General features: G+C 52.3%; 1 protein-coding gene across 7 annotated transcripts in view; it reads right to left on the bottom strand.

Annotated features, from left to right (window-relative positions):
- The window catches only part of SCUBE3 (signal peptide, CUB domain and EGF like domain containing 3), a 123,711-nt gene that overhangs the window by 33,587 nt on the left and 68,032 nt on the right, over nt 1-22,092 (bottom strand). For 3 of the 7 annotated variants that reach the window (XR_006286798.1, XM_037884907.2, XM_037884911.2), the window contains exons 5-7: nt 13,189-13,314; nt 10,380-10,496; nt 2,302-2,349 (exon numbers count right to left, since the gene is read on the bottom strand). Coding sequence is in view for 6 of the 7 variants with exons in the window: in XM_037884907.2 (XP_037740835.1) it covers nt 2,302-2,349; nt 10,380-10,496; nt 13,189-13,314 (291 nt within the window). In the remaining variant the exon portion in view is untranslated. The remainder of the gene's footprint in view (nt 1-2,301; nt 2,350-10,379; nt 10,497-13,188; nt 13,315-22,092) is intronic. The other 4 variants (XM_043533344.1, XM_037884910.2, XM_037884908.2 and 1 more) reach the window with 3 other exon arrangements.

Raw genomic sequence — 22,092 nt, 5'->3', positions numbered from 1 at the left:
ATCCTGGGCCAAGCAGCTCTTTTGTGATTGGAAAGAAACTCATTTTACAGATACTGGGAGGTTTGGACATTGACAACTCAGCAATTCACTGCAATAAATGCGTCTTCCCGGTTGTAAGGGGAGAGAGAGAGAGAAAGCATGGGAAGGGGATGATGGGAAGAGGATATCCTGCAGTGCTCGGTCTCAGTGGCCCAGGAAGCAGAGCCTGGGGGAAGAAGAGTGTTGCACAGGGAGTGCACATAGCTCGAATGTTCCCCAGAGTCCAAACCAGAAGCAAAGGCCAATCAACACAGAGAAGAACATTATCATTTACCAAGTGGAGAGTGAAATATAGGACAGAACAGGTGCCCCGGGCTTCCAGTTAACATCTGGACAGGGATCAAAGCTGCGCCGAGTTAGAGGAACTCCCTGTATGTAAGAGGAGAGGGCACAGGCCATCACTGATGTACTATCGCCTTTCAGCAAACCAAGGGGGAAAAGACATCTGGCCCTGTCCTCCAGACAGCTAGACCCTTTGGAATCTATGACCAACGACAATGCAGAAGGGACCCTCACCCACTGCAGAAGCTGCCCAGTATGCTGTCTCTGGGACAGACCCCAGGGGCTTTGTGTTTCCTTCCTTCCTGCAAAGTCCTATTTGTAAACGGGTTGCCCCAAACGGACACCAGCCACTCCCCAAATTCCCACTGCGGAGGGGAAAGCAGTTTCGGAGAAAGCTCTTTCCAGACAGACTCTCAGCACCACTCTCCCTGACTAACATCCAAGCTCACAGGCGGTCCAGCAAAACAGCATCGTGGGCAAAAGTAATAGAGACTCTGGAAAACCAATTATTCCCTCTGCTCTAGTTCTAATCGCCTAGAACTAGATTAGAAGGATCAGCGGTAGCTAGCTACCACTGACCCTTCAGCTTAAGTTACATCATTGCCTAGAAAGCTGAAGACTTGGATTTTAGTCCTGGCACTGACCTTCCATATGCAGCAAACTCCTTTCTTCTCTGGGCTGGGACAGTCTCCTCATAATGGGGGTACCTGGCATCTCAGTTAACTACAAGATCACTCTATCGCCCTTCCACTCTTACATCAGAGCCACGCTGGAGTCCACCACTTGCCCACTGGCTGGGGCAGGCCTACAGTGGGGATTAGAACTAGAACGGAGGGAATCACTGGGTTTCCAGATTGGTGGCCAAAAAATAAAATATCAGGAAAAATAAATCAGAAAAGAAACGTTCACTTTGGGTGGAAACTGACATTCTCCAGTTGTACTCACCAAAACAAAACACCAGTATGAAAAATAAATTGTTTGGGGTCAAACAAAATGTCTCTTTTGACCGCAAACAAGTTTTTTTGTTTGCTTTGTGTTTATTACCCTTTTAATTTAAAAACCAAAACCTAGCTCCATTTCTCAACGCAACATCATTTCAAAACGAAAAGTCAGAAAGTTTAATTTTGAAAGTCTCAAATGCCATTTTGACTTTTTCCTCACTTTTTGTTTTTCATTTTCTTTTTATTCAACCAAAACTATTTGCCGAATTCGACCTGAATTGGCAAATAGTTTAAAGTTGCCCTGAAACTTCATTTTTGGGCAAACGAACTACTAGAGTGAAAAATTTTGCTCACATCTATTTTGAACAGGGGGCCTCAAAAATGTGAAAATGCTACCTGCAGCCACTTCAGTCTTTGACACAGTGGTACAGTCTTTGGGGACCACACATCCCACAATGCAAAGCTCCATTTTGACCAGGGCAGCTAGGCACGCTGCATGCTGGGACTGGTAGCTGCACCTCTGCACTAAGAGACAAGAGAAACCATGATCTGCTCCATTACATGGAAATTGAAGAGAGGACCTTACGTTGCTGAGATGGGCAAAGTTTGAGTGCCCCTCCTACAGACACTAATCCTCAGTTTGAAAGCCAGTTACATCTTCTGACAGCAGGACTGGCCATAAGCACAAGCAAAGCTGGCAGCTAATCAGAGCCCCACATCCCGCACAAGCTCTGCTCCTCGTTGGATGGCCCTGTCTCTCTCTCTCTCTCTTTCTCCAATAGCAGAGACAACTCACGGCTGGATCCCAGGCTGGCCTTGCTGCAGCGGGTTTAGAAGTAGCAATGGCGGGGGAGGTTAGTAAGCATCGGAGGTGGAAAGTGCATCATGAATGACCCCTCAGCCACATGCGCTAGGGCGGGAAGTGTGGCATGCAAGTTAGGTGGACGGCTCAGGCCCCATGCCCGGTTATTATCCCAAGACAAGATGCATCTACGGTTAGAACTCCTCGAAGAGATAGAGAGAGAACAAAAATATTTACCATTAGAAAACGTCTGGGGGGTAACGTGTTGCTGGAGGTGCCTCTCCCCTGTTTAACATTATAAAAAAGTGATTTAGAAACAGTGTCCAGCAAGAAGCCTGCCTTTTTAAAATTTCAATTTTTTCTCATTCTCTGCCTCTCAGATTTGCAAAGATTTCCTCCCTTTCCCCCACCCCAATGAGCCTGGCACAGAGGCCTGAGCTTGTATCATCAAACCACTCCGTCACCCGGTCCATCACAACCCATAGCAGACTGCTGGGGCATTCCCCTCCCACGTCCTCTGACGCAAAGAGGCAGGATTCTCATGCTACAGGCTGGAGGCGAGGGGATGAAAGACCGAGGGGTGCAAAGAGAAGTAGCGTTAGCTGGTTAGTATTTAACGTGTCTCCTTGTTTGGTGTCTAGCTCTTCGCTATCTGGGCAGCAGAGTGTCGCCCACACAACAGGATCAAATCTGGGGGGATGTGTAAGGGGTTGTGAGCTACAGCAGGCGTGTGTGATGGGTGCAGGGGAGTCTGACTGAGTGTAAAGGCAACGAAGAGGATCTGAGTCCATATGGTCTTGTCTGTTCGAGAAAAGGTGCACTGGTCTGATTTAAAAATCCATGTAGTTAAACTGGTGCAGACCTCCTAATGGAGAGGCACTTAAATCAGTTTAGCTTAATCCAGTAATATACCATACTAAACCAATTTAAGCAAGGGTTAAATGGGCTTAAAGTGGGTCTTCGTTAGGTCGTTCGCTCTTGTTTAACTAGATCAGTTTTCAATCCATTTAACTGCAGCTTTCCTGCTAAGGCAAGGGCTGAGGCAGTCGGTGTTATGGACACCCCAAGGGCCCGATTCCGCCCTCACTCACCCTGATGTAAATGAGGTGTGACACTCACTCACCCTGATGTAAATGAGGTGTGACACTGGTGTAAAAGTGGTGAGAGAGAAGAATCAGGCCCCGTGGGTGCAAAAGAAGAGTGTGACAGGAAACGCAAGCAGGAGGGAGGTGAAGGAGGAGTAAGCCCAAGTAACTCTGAGCACATTTTAACATATACCTTCTTCTGCTCCTTCACCAGTAAGCAATTTAGACCCCCAGTGCCCACCTACTGATGCGTAACTGCCCATCACCTGGGAATCTGGCCTTGTATCACCAGCTTCAAGTCAGTAGCAGGGCCTGGAGCTGTATTCTGTCATAATCTGCATAGCAAATATCCCCCCCGTGACAATCCCATGGAAAGCACCCTTGGAATGAACCCAACCAGCCTGACAGGGGCTGGAGCAGATCCTGGGAGACAAAGGGAAGGGGGACACACCCCCACTGAGCCAGGCTGCAGGGGGCTCAGGGAGGGGCAGACATGTCACAGAAGGCGAAGATAAGTATGAGGAAGAGAGGTCCTAGAGGAGAGGTTTCAGGAGCAGGCAATAGGCTGCTGCCTGGGGCAGGGAGAGGGGACGTGAGACGGGCAGCTCCAGGGAGGTTGAGGCTTGGTACAGGGGGTTCCAGGGAGGCCAGGGCCCAATGCAGAGGGCTCTGGGGTACGCGCGTGACACACACGTGCTGGTGGGGTTGCTTGGGGAAGGCCGAGGCTTGGCAAGCCGGGGGTGGGGTGGGTGGGCGCCACAATGGACCAGGTCTAGGCAGCACCGGCAGTGAGGTCTGGAGCAGTCTGCACCCGGGGGAGCCTGGGGGCTGAGGAATAAAGCGCCAACTGCTGCTCTCATTAAAATTGATGGCAGAGGTCCCAGGGCCTTTGCCTTCACTAGGGTCAGGACTGAGCCTGAGTCAGGCTTTGGCTTTGCTTCCCCCATGGGTACCATATGACTGTGTGGATCCCTGCCGAGTAAGACGGATCCACTGTAGCAGGCCAGAAGGAGCTGGGGGAGTCATTTCTCCACATGCTGGGCCTCCTGAGGGCCGCCCGAGCCAATTCCTCACCCCTCCACAGAGGAAAAGCCAAGCAGATGGGCCTGACCCAAGGACCAGGAACCAGGCAGCACAGGGAAGGCGAGCGTTTGGGCAGTGCTTCCCCCATACGTGTACAGCCCATGTGGAACTGATTATCCCCCAGGGATGGCGAGGCGACAAGAGACAATCAGAGCGTCTGAGCAAAGGGCTTAATGAGAAACAAACTCCAGAGGCAGGCCAGACTGAGTGGAGGGGCCAGGACGGAGCCGAAGAGAGGAGGAAGGTGAGAAGGAAAAGAGAGAGGAGTGCGATCTACTCCCAGACGCATCAGGTCCTCGGCTCTCTGCAGCGCTCAGTACAGGGCAAATCCTAACGGGCACCCGGGACCTTACTCTGCCACCAGGATTTGCCTCAAATGTCCATGGCTGGACAAACCAGGGGTTGGGAAGGATGGATGCCCCCAGGACACCTGGGCAGGGGGTTTAATTCCCTTCCTCTGCAGCAACGAAGAGGGAGTATCTCCTGCACGGTCAGTCTCTTGTGACTGTGGGGGCGTCCAGCATGGAGCAGAAGACATCTTGTAGATGCACCAGGAACGGCTGCCCCAGCCCCCCGTGCTCCTTCCCACACTAGAACACCGTACTAATGAACATCTTTACCGAACATTAGAACATCTTGTAACATCTTACAGCTGCTCAAGCCAATTGCACTGATGCGAACGTCATATATCTACCTTGGGCACAGGTCTGCACTCCTCATGTTGGGGTAAAGGGGGGGACAGACTGGAGCCTTGGGGAAAAGAACAGGCCCTCTAAGGGAGGCAGACCTGCCTGTAATATGCTTGCCCCATTATGGCCAACAGAATGAGCGGGATGTGAGGCAGGATGGGGGAGTCCAGTTGCAGGGGATCAGGCGACTGGGGAGCGGGCCATATTGCGATCAGGGGCAGCACTGGGCTGTCTGGGGAGCAGGCCATACTGCAATCAGGGGCAGCGCTGGGGCATCAGGGGCAGCGCTGGGGCGTCTGGGGAGCGGGCCATATTGCGATCAGGGGCAGCGCTGGGGCGTCTGGGGAGCGGGCCATATTGCCATCAGGGGCAGCGCTGGGGCGTCTGGGGAGCGGGCCATATTGCCATCAGGGGCAGCGCTGGGGCGTCTGGGGAGCGTGCTATAAAGCAGTGTTGCCATTTCTGGGGAGCACAAACCACGCCTCGGGGGAGCACTTTTGCAGGGTGACTGACACCTCCACCAGTGACAGTGCATCTCCCAGACATGTTTTCTCCCTATGGAACCACAAAGCCTCAAGTCCAGAGCTGAGCACACAACTGCGGGCCTGCTGCTTTCCTCTGGCGTCTCAAGAGCCCCTCCCATCATGCGAGGCTGACCTGACCCGCTGCAGAGCACTTTAATCAACAGGGCGGGGCGGGTTTGGGGGCTGTTGAAAAGGCTGCTTTAGAGAATAAACAAATACATAAGGTCATCGGCCTCCCCTCCCCCGATCCTGGAGCCAGGGTGGGAGTCATGAGGGCTGGCCCCTGCTCCGCTAGGAAGCATGTTATTCATTATCTGCATTTTTAAAAGCAGCAATAAAAAGCAGAAAAATGAAAAACACCGGCCGCGGCCTAATGAAACTGTCATTCAAATGAAGCCACCCCGCTTCCTGCTGGCTGGTGTGAGCTGAAGGAGACCTGCATGAGGAGCCTGCTCCCAGCGGCCCTTCAAACGCACCGCATTCAATTTCAAAGCGCTGGGCTGGGGGAGCAGGTTTGCACTCCCCTCCCTGGAAACTTTATTCCCCTTGAAATGATGAAGTATTTCAGAGGAAATGGAGAAGGAAGGGGGAGGGCTGGGGGAGCAAGGGAAGCTGTTTGCTGAGACCCGGCCGTAAAACAAAAAAGAGCAGTTATAAATATCCAAGCAGGTACCTAAGCCTCCTGCCTGACTATAAATCTGTCAGCCGGGCATCCCTGCGGGGAAGGCGGGATTGGCTGCCTGTTAGTCACAGACAGCAGCACAATCCCGCACTGTTCGCAGTTTAGGGGACTCAGATGCACTCCGATGCTACCAACCGTGCTGGGCTGGATCCTGCCCTCACTCGCACTGATCAGCACAGCCAGGTGTAGCCAAGAGCAGAACGTGGCTCATCAGACAAAGGGACGGGCAATGCTGGAAGCTGGCCCCATTTGAAAGGGATGCTGTGTCCGTAACTCACATGGCTGCGGGAGGAAGGAGCGGCAGAGTGGATGCAGTGAACAGACCCCCTGGGATGAGTCCAGAGTGGGGCATCAGCTGCTAGTCAGGATTTGGGTGGCCTGTGTTACTACTAAAATGCTTCATGGCTGTATTTACTTGCATGCATGGAGGTGAGTTAGTGGGAAGATAAACTACATGTCCTGAATCGCACAGGAAAATGTTTTCTAAGGGGCTGGGAAAATATGAAAGGGGATTCTTTGGCCAAGATTTTCAGAAGTGACTGTTGATTTGGGGGCTCAACTTGATAAGATACCTTAAAATGTCTGAGTACGGAGACCCTCTAAAAATCAGGCCCCACAAGCTATGTGTCCTAAATCCCTAGACACTTCTGAAAATCTTGACCCCCCATCCTTTATCAGAACATTATCCTGAAGCCTTGTACAGGCCTCAGATAAGGATTTCAAAACACTAGCTAGACATTAAAGCATTAGGCTCCGATGCCCTGGGAGGTAGGTATTACCCTATTTTACTGGTGAGGAAACAGAAGCACCTACCACTGAAATGACTTTCCTAAGGTTACAGAGTGAGTCAGTGGCAGAGCTAGGAGTGGAATCCAGGTGTCCAGCGCACCCAGTTCTCAACTCTAACCACTAGACTTCCCAGCCACAGAAGGAATGGTTAGGCCAGAAGGTGGAAGGAGCCCTGCCCGACTTGTGCACAGAGAATGCAAGGGAATATTTGGAAAAACCAAACATATTTACAGAGATATGGAAGCACCTAAAGATGCAAATAGGGGCCAAGTGGGAATGACAAAGCTCTCAGCAAGTTAGGCGACTAAGCGCAATTGAAGTCAATGGCAGTTACGCACCTAATTCTGCTAGGCAATCTGCATCTTTAGGCACCTAAATAAAAAACCTTGAAAAATCTGGCCCCTCATCTTTTCCCCTGTTAAGACCATAGAAAAAAATTGGTGTCTGTAGAAGAAAGATTTTCTCAAGGGAATCTGCAACCCAATTTACCATACCACTGGCAATTATTTTTGTAATTGTGTGTGTGTGTGTGTGTGTGTGTGTGTGTGTGTGTGTGTGTGTGTGTGTGTGTGTGTGTGTGTGTGTGTGTGTGTGTGTGTGTGTGTGTGAGAGAGAGAGAGAGAGAGAGAGAGAGAAACTGAGGCGTTGCCATGAGGGTGGAGAAATGCAAATATGGTACTGAACTTCAAAGAAAGGTGAGGAGGGCGGTCCTGGCCATGAATGCCCTGTTAGTTTCATTTTTATTCCTAGTTCAATCAATAAGGGAGGGTGGGGGGAAATCACTAAACTCCTGGAAGATCATGAAAACTTGAGCAATAAGCAGCAATGGTTTATAAAGACTAGATCTGGTCACTCAACTGTACTTTTTTTTGATTAGAGTAACACAACTGTGATTGGAAAGTGGAAGGCAGGAGGATTGAAAAGAGGCTGAAGGGCCGCAGAAAAAGGGTAATCAAGAGCATCAAAGCAAGGGGAGGTACCCCAGAGACTAGCGTTATTCATTATTATTTATCATTTGTATTGTGGTGGAGCCTAGGAGCCCTAGTCCTGGGCCAGGAGCCCATAATGCTAGGCACTGTACAAACACACAATGAAAAGACAGTCCTGGTCTCAGAGAGCTTAGGTCCGGTCTAGTTGAATCTCTTCGTTACTGACGCAGAACCAAGGATTAAGCTGCCCATTCATTACATTTACAGATAATTCTATATCGGAGGAGCTGAAAACACCAAGGAGGACAGAGAAATACCAAGGGAGCCAGAGTGACTGGAAACGTGATCAGAAAACACCACGAACACAATGAGATTCAACTCAGAGGAAATGCAATCGCTAATATACCCAGGGGCACTAACTTCCCAAACAGATATACAATGGGAAGGAGAGGCTGGAAAAGCAGCAGGGCAGGGAGATGTCTAGGGGTGACGGTGGACAATAATTTAGACAGGCATTTGCCGTGCAGTATTGCCACAAAAAAACACCTGAAGCAGCTTGGGGCTGCATAGGTAGAGGCATCATATCCCGGAGCACGGAGGCACTAGTTCCTCCCCATGGGGTCGATCCTGTTCCCACTGAAGTTAATGGGAGATTTGCCATTGATTTCAAGAGGTGTTAGAACAGGATCTATATGGCTCTGGTGCAAGAGCAAATACCTTGGTACCAGAAAGATACTGACAAACTGCAGGGTGTGCACAGGAGAGTAGCACGGATGTTCAGGGGGGTAAGAGGGAGAGATGAATAGAAATAAATACACAGATTATGCATCTGAAGAAGTGGTTTTTTTACCCACGAAAGCTTATGCCCAAATAAATCTGTTAGTCTTTAAAGTACCATCGGACTCCTCATTGTTTTTGTGGATACAGACTGACACGGCTACTCCATGATACTACATAGAGATTTGCTCACTAAAGTCTAAGTGGGAACAGGACACACATATCTGTAAACACCAAGAAGGAGTGAGATTATTTAGGGAGGCAAAAGGGGGTAGAATTAGGCGTAATGTGATGAAATTAAGGAAGGGAAAACTTGGGGTCTGAATATCAGGAAAGTTTTCCTGGCAGTGAGATCTCTTAAGGTGGGGAATTATCTCCCAGGAGGCAGGAGTGGGAGCCCTGTTCCCTGGGAGGTGTAAAGTTAGACTGGACAGATTGCGTGTGTGAAACATGGAACAGTCCCACAGGCCAAGGAGAGGGACGAGATGGGCTTTCCCGGTGCGAGCTTGTAGAACGAAGCTGCCTCATGGAAATGTGTGCAGGGCATTTTCTGTGCCTGCACAGCAGGGGCTTGAAGAGCTAAATCTCTCAGTTGCTTTTAATTCCTTTTTTATTTTGCAGTAAGAGCTAACATGTTTACAGCAATTTGTGGACTTAATCACTTCCCAAATGTAACATTTTTTTAAATCAAATCAGCTGTTAAGCTGCGCAAGCATCTGAAACTAGTAAAACTTCTATCTCCGTTTGATGTTTTACAATTTGAAAACAGACAGAGAAAAAAAAGCTGATTTTGGGGGTTGTTGGGTTTTGTTTTTTCATTTTTGCAAGACAATTGTTGGTGGGCTGAGACCTCATGGTGCCAAGTTCCTGCTGGGAACAGACTCACGTCCAAATCTTAACTCCCCCATCATTCTTCCCCAAAGACTAGAGGATAACAACACAAGGGAAGACAACAGCTAGCCCAGAACAAAGCTTCAGATCCCTCGTTCCTTTCCTAGAGCACTCTCCTATGTGTCTGCTCGAAAATGTGCGAGTGTGAGAACAGGATTGGGCATGCACATGCAACTAGCCACGTGACCATGTGCACAAGAGCCCGTGAATGAATGCATATGTACCCCATACAGCTGTCTGCAATTACAACACATGCTGTCACGTAATATATATAGATCTATGTATTAATTAAGCCTGTACAAAAGACTTCCCCACTCTTGCTAGATTACTTAGAAACATCCTCAAACATACTGAGTCCAATTCTGGTCCAGCTCTATTAAACCACCAATTATTGCTGGTCCATTTGAACTAAAGGAGACTTTCCAATTACCGGACAGCAGTACAGGGCTTATGATGTGCAGCTGGTTCACTCACACACACAAACACACACACACACACCCTACAATGAAAACTTGTGCTGCTCTTTAGAATACCTAGATTTCTTGTGGGGGGAAAAACTCCACTATATCTTGGAAGCCTGAAGAGCTGGTACTTTCAGTGGGACCCAGAGCCAACTGTTTGGCTGTACAGAGCCAGATCAGAGAATAAACCTTTCACAGCAGTATTGACCCTCTCTATACAGCTCTGGATCCCGGGCCGGTGAGTGTTACAGGTTGGAGAGGGAGCATTCAGTGAACTTCAGTGGAGTCTGGGGCAGCAGCCTTGTAAGCAAGCAGTCTTAGTGCAAGAGCGCTGAGATCCACAGCCCAGCCAGAGCGCAAACACATACACACACAGGTGTGATCTAAGCTACAGTTCTCACCTACCTATGCACGTTTTCCCATCAGCGTGCAGCACAAACTTCACATGGCAGCCACACTTGGGCCCTTGGTCTGTATCGTCACACGTGTGTTGGCATCCTCCGTTTCCATAGTTACAGGTCACTGCAGGGGGCAAAGAACCCACAGTCAAGAAGTCGGCAACAGCCTAGAGCAGGGAGCAGGTTCCAAACATCATCATCCCACGCACTTGGTCTGGACTGCACATGAGCAGGGGAACGCAAGCTGTCTGGAGATTGGAATTGCCACACCAAACGGTCCCCTTATGCCAACATCCCATCTCCTGCCACACTGAATTAGGCTAAATGATCCATTTAGTCAGGCATCCTGAGCAGGCCACTGGTCCAACTGACCCAGTACCTGATGATCAAGCCATTTAGATCATCTCTAGGGATGTGAGAGAGATGTTCTATTCCTACGGCCCCTTCTGTCTCTGGCCTTTCTTGGCATTTTTTGTCATGTGGACACTTGCCTACTAGGAACTCATCTCCCCAGCTCGATTCGCACTGGCCAACGCACCATCCCATGGTAGCGACTTTCAGTTAATACCCAGCTGGGCCATGTTTAAACTGGTGTCCTAGTGATGGAAGGCTGAGAGCCGCGTGAGAAAACGAGCCGAGGTGAGGTGAGAGGAACGAGCGGCTCTAGAGTTAGTCAGATCTAGATCCTTTCACCCTAGGTTGTGAGTTCAAATCCAGCCTAGGGTCAAGATTTTCAGAAGTGACGAGTGATTCTGGGTGCCTGACTTCGGACACTTTAAAGGGGCTTGAATGTCAGAAAGTGCTGAACACCCGCCCATGAAAATCAGTGCCCCAAGTTGGGCCCTCAAAATTGCTAAAGTTTTGAAAATCTTGGCCCTAACTGGTAGTGACAAAGTCATTGCCATTTCATCGCTACTTGGAGGACAATACCTTACACAATTCAAAGGGAAAGTAGTAAGCTGGCATCATGGCCTAGTGGTGGGCTTCCTGCCTATGGTGCTGGAGGTATCAAGTGCAAATCCCAAGGAAACCCAAGTAGCAGAAATGAAAATTATGGTTATTAGCTTGGAACAGGTGGGATTCTCTGGCCTGTGCTATGCAAGAGGTCAGACTAGATGATCACAACGGTCCCATTGGGCCTTCAACTCTATAGGAACAGGAACTGATAGGACAGTCCCAAATACACAGAACAACAGGGTTTAGTTCCAAGACTGCTCAGGGAGATCTTGGATGGTTTAAACTTAAAATTTATGAAAGGATTTAAAATCCAGGGTTTACAGAAATTTTTAAACTAAGATGTAATTCTACCTAGTAGATTTAGCTGCCCAATTCCCAATCCCCTAGGCAACTGGGAAAGTCTCAGCCACAATGGTTAAAAGAAATCCTCATAAGCCATTTCTAAGTCTCTGACTTTCCCTGCAGAAATCTTAGCAGAATGACACTACCATGGGGTTTCTTGCTTCTTTCTCACAGGCATCTACTACTTGTCAATGTCAGAGAGTGGGCTAGAAGGACCGCTGATCAGGTCCAGCATGGTAATGTTTACTCAGTAATAAAAAATTTATTAGGGATGCGTGGGATTTTCAAAAACTCTTATGTCACTTAGGTGCTTTGAAAATCTGACCCAATGTTCTTAAGGAGGCAAGTTGCTCTTTTAACTTATCCCAGAGCGAGAATCAGTTTGCTGGATTCAAGCTCCATTTCATCCTTTCTGCTGAGAGAAAATAAAATAACAATCAAATAAATAAAAGATTTAAAAAAAAATTAAAATCTTGGCAGCACCAGTGAATTCCTGGCCTGAGATCAGAGGGGCTGACAACACCGAGTCCCCGGGCAGATGATTCTTGTGGTTCTCTGGTGCGCTAATCTTCTACTTTAAGACTAAAGCTGATCAGACAGCAGGCTCAGCCCCGGTGTAAGCCCAGGAAGGGCAGTAAAGTCCACGCAGCGTTATACCAGAGGTGACTCTGGCCCGTTGTCTCTGCAAGAGAACGAGCTACGGGATTTTGTAAAGATCTCACTGGGGGATGTTGAGCTGTCGGGACCCCATTTTAATTACTTCTGCATTATCTGGGGTTGCCTCAGCCTGCGCCGGCAGCGGCCCGCGCCCACAGACACAACGACGCACGCAAACCACTGGAAAGCTGGGCAGGCAGATAGAGACGTCCGCGACAGACGCTGCAAAAGCAGTGAAGGAGACTGGCTGGAAACACGGCCCTTAAACCTCAGAAAATCAACCCATTTGACAACTGGGTGTTATTAAGCTTTTATTAGGAGTCAGGATTCCTGGGTTTTATTTCTAGACGGTGGGAGGAAAGTGCAGAGCAGTGGAAGGTGAAGTGGTTTAAATGGTTAGAGCCGGGAGGGGGCGGGGAGGCGGGCGCAAGGAACGGGTGTCAGGGCTCCTGGGTTCTTTACCTGGATCTGGGAGGTCCAGAGCATAACGCAGGGTGACTGGGAGTCAAGGATTTGGGGCTTTGTCCCCGGACTTGGGAGAGCAGTGTGGTCTAGTGCTCAGAGAAGGAGGAGATGGAGTCAGGACTCCTGAGTCTAGTGCTTAATGCAAGAAGTTTGGGCACTAGGGGGTCTTGGGTTCATTTCCTTGGGTAGGTGGAGAGGGTGGCTTAGAGCAGGGGGTGGGAGTCTGGAGAGCCACATATTATCTTAATAAAGGAATGGTGGTGGCCATGGAGCTGCGTCAAGGCCCAAAGCCCCCCGAGAAAGGTGGGTCTCATGACACGAAGCTGGGCTGGTATCCCCCAGGCTGAAGCCACAGCAAAGGCGGGAAGAGGAGCAGCCAGGCACTGGGCTCTTACGTTTGCAGTCCCGCTGGTTCTTGGTGAGCTCGAAGCCCGGCCGGCACTCGCAGGCGATGCCCCCCTTGGGGGTCTCCCGGCAGATGTGGGCGCAGCCGTGGTTCTTGTTCATGCAGTTCATTCCTTCTAAAAGAGAGAAGAAAACACATAAAAGCTCCTGCAGGGCTCATGCCATTGGGGGTCTAGGATGAAGGGTGAGTTTTTCTCATGCTGGCTAGGGCTGAATACAAGATGGTCACTATCTCAGAGGGGCCAGATTACCAGTCTCTCGGGCACAGCCTAGAGCCAAGCCCAGCCTGCACTGAAACCTCTGCTGTCTGAGAGTGCCTGGGGGAAGTATCCCATAGCCCTACCTACGGTTCTCTGAGGACAGTTGTCCACATAGCCAGCTAACACAAGCCTGCCTATAACCCCCTCCTCGCCCCCCATGCACCCCACCCTCACCCCAAAACACCTTTGACTCCCTTCAAACCCCTCTTGCCAGCCTGGGACAGATCCAGCCAAGACATGCCTCCCCCACGTTTGAAACCAGCCCCACCTTCCCCCTCCCGCACAGGACACCCATCCTTGGCATGCCCATTCCCCACCTCCATCCACCACACCACCATCACTTCTTCCTCCTGCCCCAATGCCCACTCCCCCTCTACCCTCAGTGCCCTTTCCCCTCCATTCCCGCTTTGCTCACCCTCAACCTCCTCCCCATGCTCAGCCCCCACCATACATCCCCACCGCGCCCCTCTGCACCCAACGTCCTTCCCCTCTGCCCGCTCGCCACCACCCAGTGCCCATCCACAGCCCCTCTCTAATTATCCTCCCCCGATCTGGCCTGTCCCCCTGCTCTGCTCCCCAGTGGCTTCAGCAACAAGAGGTTGTGCCAAGGTGCCCAGGGCTGTTTCCCGGAGAGGAGCTGGACAGCTCTAGGAAGCTGGGCTGTCAACATGCCAGAGGCAGCATTAGCTGCTGACGTTGCTGTCTGGGCTATCCAGGCTGCAAACTAAACAGGGCGCTGCTGACTCACGACCCTGGATTGCTTTGGCTTTTGCTCTGGTGCATGGAGGCCGTGTCCAGAGCTCCGTCCCCAGCCTGACAGCATCCATCACCCTGTATCGGCCACCTGCCATCAACAGGAGCTGGAGCCAGGCTTCCCCCTGGACACACAGGGCGGGGCGGGCCTGTCACATTGTATGGGGCAGCTGTTGGGGTTACTGTGGGGCCTTGACGTTGGCTCCAGCCTGGCTCCAGCCACCCCAGGGAGTGGGAGGAGCTGCAGGCACTTGGGGTCACGGTGCTGACCCAACAGCCAGCCCCAGGGCAGCATTCAGGGGCAGACTTCAGCCCTGGTGGAGGTTATGTGGGATGGCAGCAGTTCCCACCCAGGCCAGGGCTGGGGTGTGCATGGCACCCTGTCTGCCCATAGCCCCTCCCCACAACCTACAGCGCACTCCTGTCATGGAGCCTCCTTTGGCACGGAACACCACGGGGGAACGGCTCCCTGCAGGCCAAGCCACGAAGCACCCTCCAAGGTCCCACGGTTCAGATTTCTGCTGCCGGCAGCAGCATGGGTCCCTTCCGCGCTTTGCTGTTCTCCTTGGCAGGCCACTGCAGCTGGGAGCGGGAGAGGGCTCAACTCTGCATCTGCAGAGCCGTCCCCGCCAGATGGCGGCACGCGACAGCCTCTTCCACACAAGCTGCCACCCCTGACCCGCGGCCCTGGTGCGCAGGTGCACAGCCTGGCCTGCCTTCCCCTCGCGGTGCCTCGGCTCCTGGAAGAGTCTGCACAAGAGCAGCCTTGAGCCCCATGTGAGACTCCAAAGGCACAAAGTGTCATTCTGTAATGACCAGGCACAAACGCCAACTGGAGACTTTGCCAGGGAAGCCTTAGGAAGGCTGCAACTTGGGGGCAGAAGCCCAGCTTATTCCGCAGCCCACGGAGGAAGGCTGCGGTCAAACCACACGCGTTGGCGCCAGGACTTCTGGGTTCTATTCTCAGCCCTGCCAATGGCTCATTGAAATGCCTAGAGGGAGTCATTTCCCTTTGCTGTGCCTCAGTTTCCCCATTTGTAAAACAACGGAGAGGGATGCTGGCCCCCTGTCCCCTTTGTAAAGCAACTAGAGACCCTGGTGTGAATTAGCCCAAAGCAAGATTCTTACTGGCCATGAGAGGGACACATGCTAGGGGAAAGCAACATCTGGAGGAACATTTTACCCTAACACACCCTATATCTTGCCAGAAAGCCAGTGCATTGGCCTCTCTTAGTGCTGAAAGCCGAGAGCAACCAACCAGGTCTAATCAACCTCCTGGTCCCTCTCTCCCAGGTAGCTCCAACCTCCAGCTCTGCTCATCCCATCCCACCCCTACTCAGGTTGGGGTTGACCAAGATGCAGCCCCAAACCCATCAAGGCTGGGCCCCCGGGGAAAGCAGAGATCCAGCCAGTTCAGAGCCATGACGGAGAATCTCAGACTCAACTAAGCCTGGCCCAATGTGATCAACACGTGTTGGACTGCTATGCGGGAAAGGGCTTACAGCTACCAGCAAGTGTGTCTTTGAGCCACATCGCAGACCTTGCTGACACTGATGGGGCTGCCACCCACCCTGCATTCCAGCTCAATGGAAGAAGCAACTAAGCTCCTTTATGGAGGAAAGCAACAAATATTAGAAGCCATTGCCCATGGCGTGGCGCTACATGGGCAAGTCAGAAGATGCATGAACTTGGAGAACATAAGAGGGGGTTCCCTGGGGACTAATTACAGATGCAGGTGGTGAGGGCATTGATTGGTTGCAGCTGTTTGTGTGGGTGTGCGAGGCAGAAAGCTTGAGAAGCAGTCATGAGCATGGCCCTGAGAGGGAGCAGATACAGAACTTCTTGGGGCACAGGACTGGCCGGTGAGGCAGGCTTGAGAATTGCGAGCAAGGAAACGGCTTGCTGTTGCTGGTCTGTGCTGCATTCAGGGAACCAGGACTTTGCGTGCCTTCTCAGTAAAGCAATAGGACTGCACCAAACAAATACCTGACCCAGATGATCCATTTCTCTTCCTACAACCTTCCAAGGGCCTTGAATATTGGCTAAGCGCTCGGGCCAAGGGACAACACAACTGTAACTCATCATCTCAGGGTGGGCCGTACGGGACCTGGCCTACCAGGGCAGATACCCTCATGTTGCGGGACTGCCCTGCAGGGGCTACCTGCAAGGGAAGCTTTCCAGAGCCGTGCCCCATGCGTAGGTGGGGAGATGGGAACGCGGCGGGTATGGTTGCGATTAGAGGCCTCTACACACACACACACACACACACACACACACATCAATCAGAGCATTGTTTATGCTGGGTAATAAAGCGCCCGGAGAGAGGGGAAAGGAGCCAGGGACCGGGCAGTGGCAGCTCACATTCCCATTCCAGTGTGTGCCCCAGGGGAATCCTAAGGCAGCGGCGTGGTGCGGGAGGCAAGGTAACGTCTGTCTGTGCCCATAAGCTGCATGAAGTGTTGACAACCGAGGCAGGATTTACATCCTGCCTGCCCTGAGGAGCAGCAGGGGAAAGGGCAGAGGGGGGAGGGTTTGGGGAGCTGCGGGGCTTATGGTTCTTGTTATCTTAGCCATGCTCTCCCCTCCCCTGCTCCCACACACACTTCCCCCATCCCAGTCAACCGGACAGTCTCCTTTTCCTCTCTGCCCCTCCCCGCTTGCCCCCTGACTTGGTCCCGGTCCTGAGGCTGAGGAGCTGCTGATGGCTAGAGCCAGACGGGAGACAAGGAAAGGTCACCTGTAACCTCAGCCGCCAAAAGCTAGGTCCAGCGGGTGCTGAATGGAGCACTGACAGGAGTTTATGTAACATTTAACAAAACCCACAGCCAGCTGTGGGGAGCGCAGGGAGCTGGGGTGGGTATACACACAGCCCGGTTCCAGGAAGAGATTCCATGCTGAGCGCTCAGACCCCACGAGTCTGCCCGCCGTGTGACGAGCAGATGTGGCCAGTTCAAGGAGGGGGAGGCTCTGGCTCCCTCTGGCGAATGCAGAGTCGCAAACCCAGGGCCTTCTTGGGGTGCTTTATGGTGGGGAAAGGGGAACTAACTGTGTGAACATTTTATGGGCGCCACAGGACAGGTAACTGGCTCAGCTTAGAGGTGTCAGCAATGGCAGCCTTTCTGAAAGGAACTCACTGGAAAATGAGCCAGCAGCTAAGAAAGTGGGGGATCCCAAGGGGAAGGAGTTGGGAGAAGGCACCTCAGGGGGTTGGAGTACCTTGAATAGGGTCGGTGAGATGTCTCATATACCAAGAGGCACCCTGCTTAAAAACACAGAGGGGAGGTGGGGTAGAGTCAGGCCTCGGGGTTCTGTTCTCAGCGTGGGGAGGGGAGTGATGTCCCGTAGTTAGAGCAGGGAGAGCTGGGATTCTGGGAGTCAGTATCTGGTTCTTTTCTCATCTTGAATAGGAGTCGAGTGTGAGGTCTCGTGGTTAGAGCAGGGGGAGCTGGGAGTCAGGACTCTGGGGTTCTATTCCTGGTTTGAGGAGTGATGCCTAGTGATCAGAGCAGGAAGGGGGCAGGGATTCAGGGCTCCTGGGCTATATCCCTACTTCTGCCACTGACCCAGTGTGTCAGCCCTCTGGCTCCCTCCATTACACCTGATCTTCAAATGAGGACAGCCTGGTGCTTCTCTGCCCCACGTGGAGGCGGCGAGGCAGTGACGTACTTGGCAGCACTCAGTATTAAGGAGCTGCCCTTTAAGAGCAGGGCTGCAGGAAGGTGTGCCCTTTATGAAATGCCTCAGCATGCCTCTCCGACCCCCAGGACTTTGCTGTCGTAGGGGGCTGTGTCCTGGCCTTTCCGAAGCCAGCTCTGACCTTCCCTCCTCAAAGGGAAAGGCCAGAGTCCCCTGCCACGGGGCCTGCTCCCATCCTGGCTCTCTCGCCTTTTACTGCTACATTTTAATTGTCTCTCTTTAGAAACGGGAGCTCCTTTCCAGATCCCATAAAATCCAGCACTCGAAGGCACACAGGGCTCCATGCACAACACTGGGTCGCTCCAGGGAGCCAGGGCAAGGTTTAGAACATGGTCGGAGGCCTGTCTTCTTGCCCTGAGCCTACGCCTTTCCCAGCAGGAGGCACTCTGAGGCAGGGTGCAACGCACCAGAGCAGGGTAGCGGGGCAATTCTTTCCCAGGTAGATCAGAGCAGGGACGCGGGAGCACTGGCATCAAAGTGGCTACATGAAGAGGTGAATGTGGGGGGGGGGCAGACCCGAGGGAGCATTCTGCCTAGCCTGCCGGGCACAAGCTGCAGTGCTGGATGGAGCGACTGCCCCCCAGGGGTCTGGCTGTACAGCAACGGGGACAGCTCGTATCCACCATCATGCTCCTGCCTCTCCACAGTCACAGAACAAGCAGGGAAGCCCCTGGGATTTCCCCATTACAAAGCCATAGCTGACAAGAGCTTGTGGGGGTCGCTTCCGTATCAGTGCCAATGTCCAAAAGGCTGAGACTCCAGGTGCTCCACACACTGGCTGTGCCCCAGATCACCAAGGACCACGTGGGATGAACACAGCACAAGGCAGTGGGGACAGGCACACGGGTGGGGCTGGCGGGAGTGTACCCACACTGTATTAATGGGACTGAACCGAGGGCTCCAGGGCTCACCACTCTAAGGGACTTCCCCTCCAAGCCTAGCTGGGGTTGCGGGTGGCTGCTGAGTGAGAGCGTGGGGGACATGGGAACTGATACCGGTTTTTGCAGGGATGGGTTGCCTATCGCCAGCCATGGGGGTAGCAGGTTCTGCAGTGCCAGGGCTCTGGCTGCGGTACAGTTGGTTGGTGGTTGGGTTTTTTGAGCCTGTGCTCTCGTCTCACTTCTTCGGATCCCCCCCGAGGCTACACCGTCCGTCTGTGCAGAAGGGGTTAAAACATTTAGGCCCGGACCCTGTCTGCCTTGCACATGCTGTCCTTGCATCACCTACATGGCCAATCCAGCGCAGCTCTGCTCTAGATAATGGTGATCATCTCAAATTGCACTGGCAGGCAAGCTGTCCATAATTACAACCATCCTGTGTTCAAACCACATGAGTCCTGGCCTCCGTGCTGGCTCTGAAAACCCCCACTGTGCTCAGAACCGAGCTCCTTTTCAGTGGCCCTAATTCTGTCCCTGGAGTGAGATCCCTCTCTTCGGTCTTACTGCTCAATCTCTCCTTTAATAGCAAGTACCAGGCCTGCCTGGCCAGCCCCTGCCCTCTGAGACCTGCTCTGCACACGCAGTACTTCTGAGCTGTTTGTTGGTGGGAAAAGCAGCCACAGCCCTTTGCCTCTCATCCAAACGGTGGCTTGTCTTGCTTTTTATTGCTTCAATTTACTACCAGCCATAGTTTATGCAACCTGCAGCCACACCACCTTGGGTTCTGATCCTGGCAGCTCTCACCAGCTAAGCTGGGTTAATACAGAGTTGGGAGACCTCCAACAATAACCCCAGGGCTGCCGAGAGGGCCTGTTGCTGACTCTCTCTTCCAGGTCAGTACTGATGCAATGCCCAAGGATGGTGCATCTTCAGGACATGTGCCGTCATTAAATATGCCCGAGGATTTCATGTGAGAGCAGGAGGATTTTTGTTCTGGCGTGCTGGCCCAGCTCCAGGTTAGGAGAGCTGCAGCGGGCAATTTCACCTGGGAGTAGGATTCTTCTCCACTCGCTCCCCTAAAGCATCATGTTGAGCTGTTAGACAGCTGCTGCCTTCCATCCCGGCCTCTCGCCTGCGCATCCAGGGGGTAAGCAGCAATTCCCCTGCATCTGGCCTGTAAAATGCTTGGCACTATAGAGAATGTAAGTTACTATAGCCACAGTACTGTGGAGAAGTTATTAACAGAAGACTCTGGCAGCCCTTCTGTGCAGAGCCATGGTAGAAGTCAGGACAGGTAACTGGCATCCCCTTTGGCAACAGGTGCCTCCTGGGAGCCACACTGCACATTCCCACTAGAAGAGCAAGTGTGAGCTGCCCTGCTTCACCTCCCGATCTGCCACCTGTGTCCCATCAGTGCCTTGGTCTCACAGCAGGGACCCCGTTTTTGAACAGCATCATCTCACACCTCTGCGCAGGAGTCTCCCACACAGAGATTCTCCCAGAGACTCTCTCTGACCAAGTCTCTCCCGGTTGAGCCCCACTTTCTGCTCCACTTGCACCCCTCCTTTATGCCGTGCTGTAACCAGGCCCCTTGTCCACCGCTGTGCAAGACACGCCCATGGGGAACGCAGGCAAGGGACCTTCACGCCAGCACTGAGCCATCCATCCGCCAGCTCACAGCCATGCCCCTCCCCTGGCATCCTGCGTGCCACGCTGAAATACAGCAGGCCCAGCTCTGCCCTTGCGTACACCAGCAGGGTCCCATGCAGGCTGTCAATTTACTGACCATTATCCCTTCTTTGAAGCTCACACCTCACCACCCTTCTCCCTCCCCTAAGCACGTTCCCCTTTCGGCAAAGGACCCCCCACCCTAGAACTCACTCGCCGCATAAGATGCATTTATTGTGTCTCGGTTCTGGTTCTCCTAAATCTGCAGGCACACCCCGGCCACAGCCTCAGCTTCAAGGCTTCCCTCGCTACCACCCTCTAGGTGCCGAGGAAATAGCAGCTTTTAAAAAGAGACGATCAAACCTCATGCTGCAGGGACACCGATTGATCACCCATAGAAGGTCAGGACGGTCTCTTCCCACTCCTCCCCACTGTCTGCATTGTCCAACTGACCAGGTGCATTATGGGCTTTTCTGCTCTGTTCACTGAATCGCCTGGAATTGCCCATACTTGGAGGCAGGAGAGCAGACTGAACGGCCAGTTCTGATCCTGTACTGCACAGACTGCCTTCCCAGGTTTCTTAATCATTCCTTCCACACCTCCGTCGCCAGAGCGGGATTAGGGTTCTGAGGCGCGCAGCTTTGCCAGGAAAGCAGGATTCCTTCTGGATCAGCCACAGAAACCTCACACCTGCCTGTTCCTGCACTTCCCACTTGCCTTCTGCTTCCTGCCAACCGAGTAATGCCCCCGCTTTTAGCCAATGTTTCCTGCTCCTTAAACCATTTATCTATAGACACGCAACTCCAGCTGATAATAAAGGTAAATCCAATTGCTGAAAGAGGCAGATGGGGGAGGGCAGCTTTAATGATGATTTAACTCAGACCTCAAGCGTTGTGCTCAAGCTGTGAGTTGTTGCTGGGTATTTTCCACCCATTCAAAAGAAGCTCAGCAAGTGTAGAGATGGCAAGAAAACCAGAGACCAACATAAGTCAAGGGGCAGGGGGCCCAATCTGAGGGTTGATTTGTTTGGGGCAGAAGGCAGGGGCTTGCATTACTCCTCTGCATTACTAATTACAGATGCAGGTGGTGAGGGCATTGATTGGTTGCAGCTGTTTGTGTGGGTGTGCAAGGCAGAAAGCCCGAGAAGCAGTCATGAGCCTGGCCCTGAGAGGGAGCAGATACAGAACTTCTTGGGGCACAGGACTGGCCGGTGAGGCAGGCTTGAGAATTGCGAGCAAGGAAACGGCTTGCTGTTGCTGGTCTGTGCTGCATTCAGGGAACCAGGACTTTGCGTGCCTTCTCAGTAAAGCAATAGGATTACACCAAACAAATACCTGACTCAGATGATCCATTTCTCTTCCTACAACCTTCCAAGGGCCTTGAATATTGGCTAAGCGCTCGGGCCAAGGGACAACAGAACTGTAACTCGTCATCTCACAGGTTATCACACTGTGGTTCAGTCCAGCTGAGAGAGACAGGAGTCCCAGAATTTGGCCTTTCCTGATCTTCCCCTCTGCTGGTGGCTGGGATTGACTGCAGTGACCTCCCCCTGCCTGTGGGTGGGAGCCCCCAGCTGCCTTCCATGCTGGACACCAATGCTGCAGCAGGAGGCTGCAGTCTCCCCAAATGAGTCAACAGC

This window comes from Chelonia mydas, chromosome 21, assembly GCF_015237465.2.
Source record: "Chelonia mydas isolate rCheMyd1 chromosome 21, rCheMyd1.pri.v2, whole genome shotgun sequence".
NCBI classification, from domain to species: domain Eukaryota; kingdom Metazoa; phylum Chordata; order Testudines; family Cheloniidae; genus Chelonia; species Chelonia mydas.
This window is presented reverse-complemented; position numbering and strand designations above follow the sequence as displayed.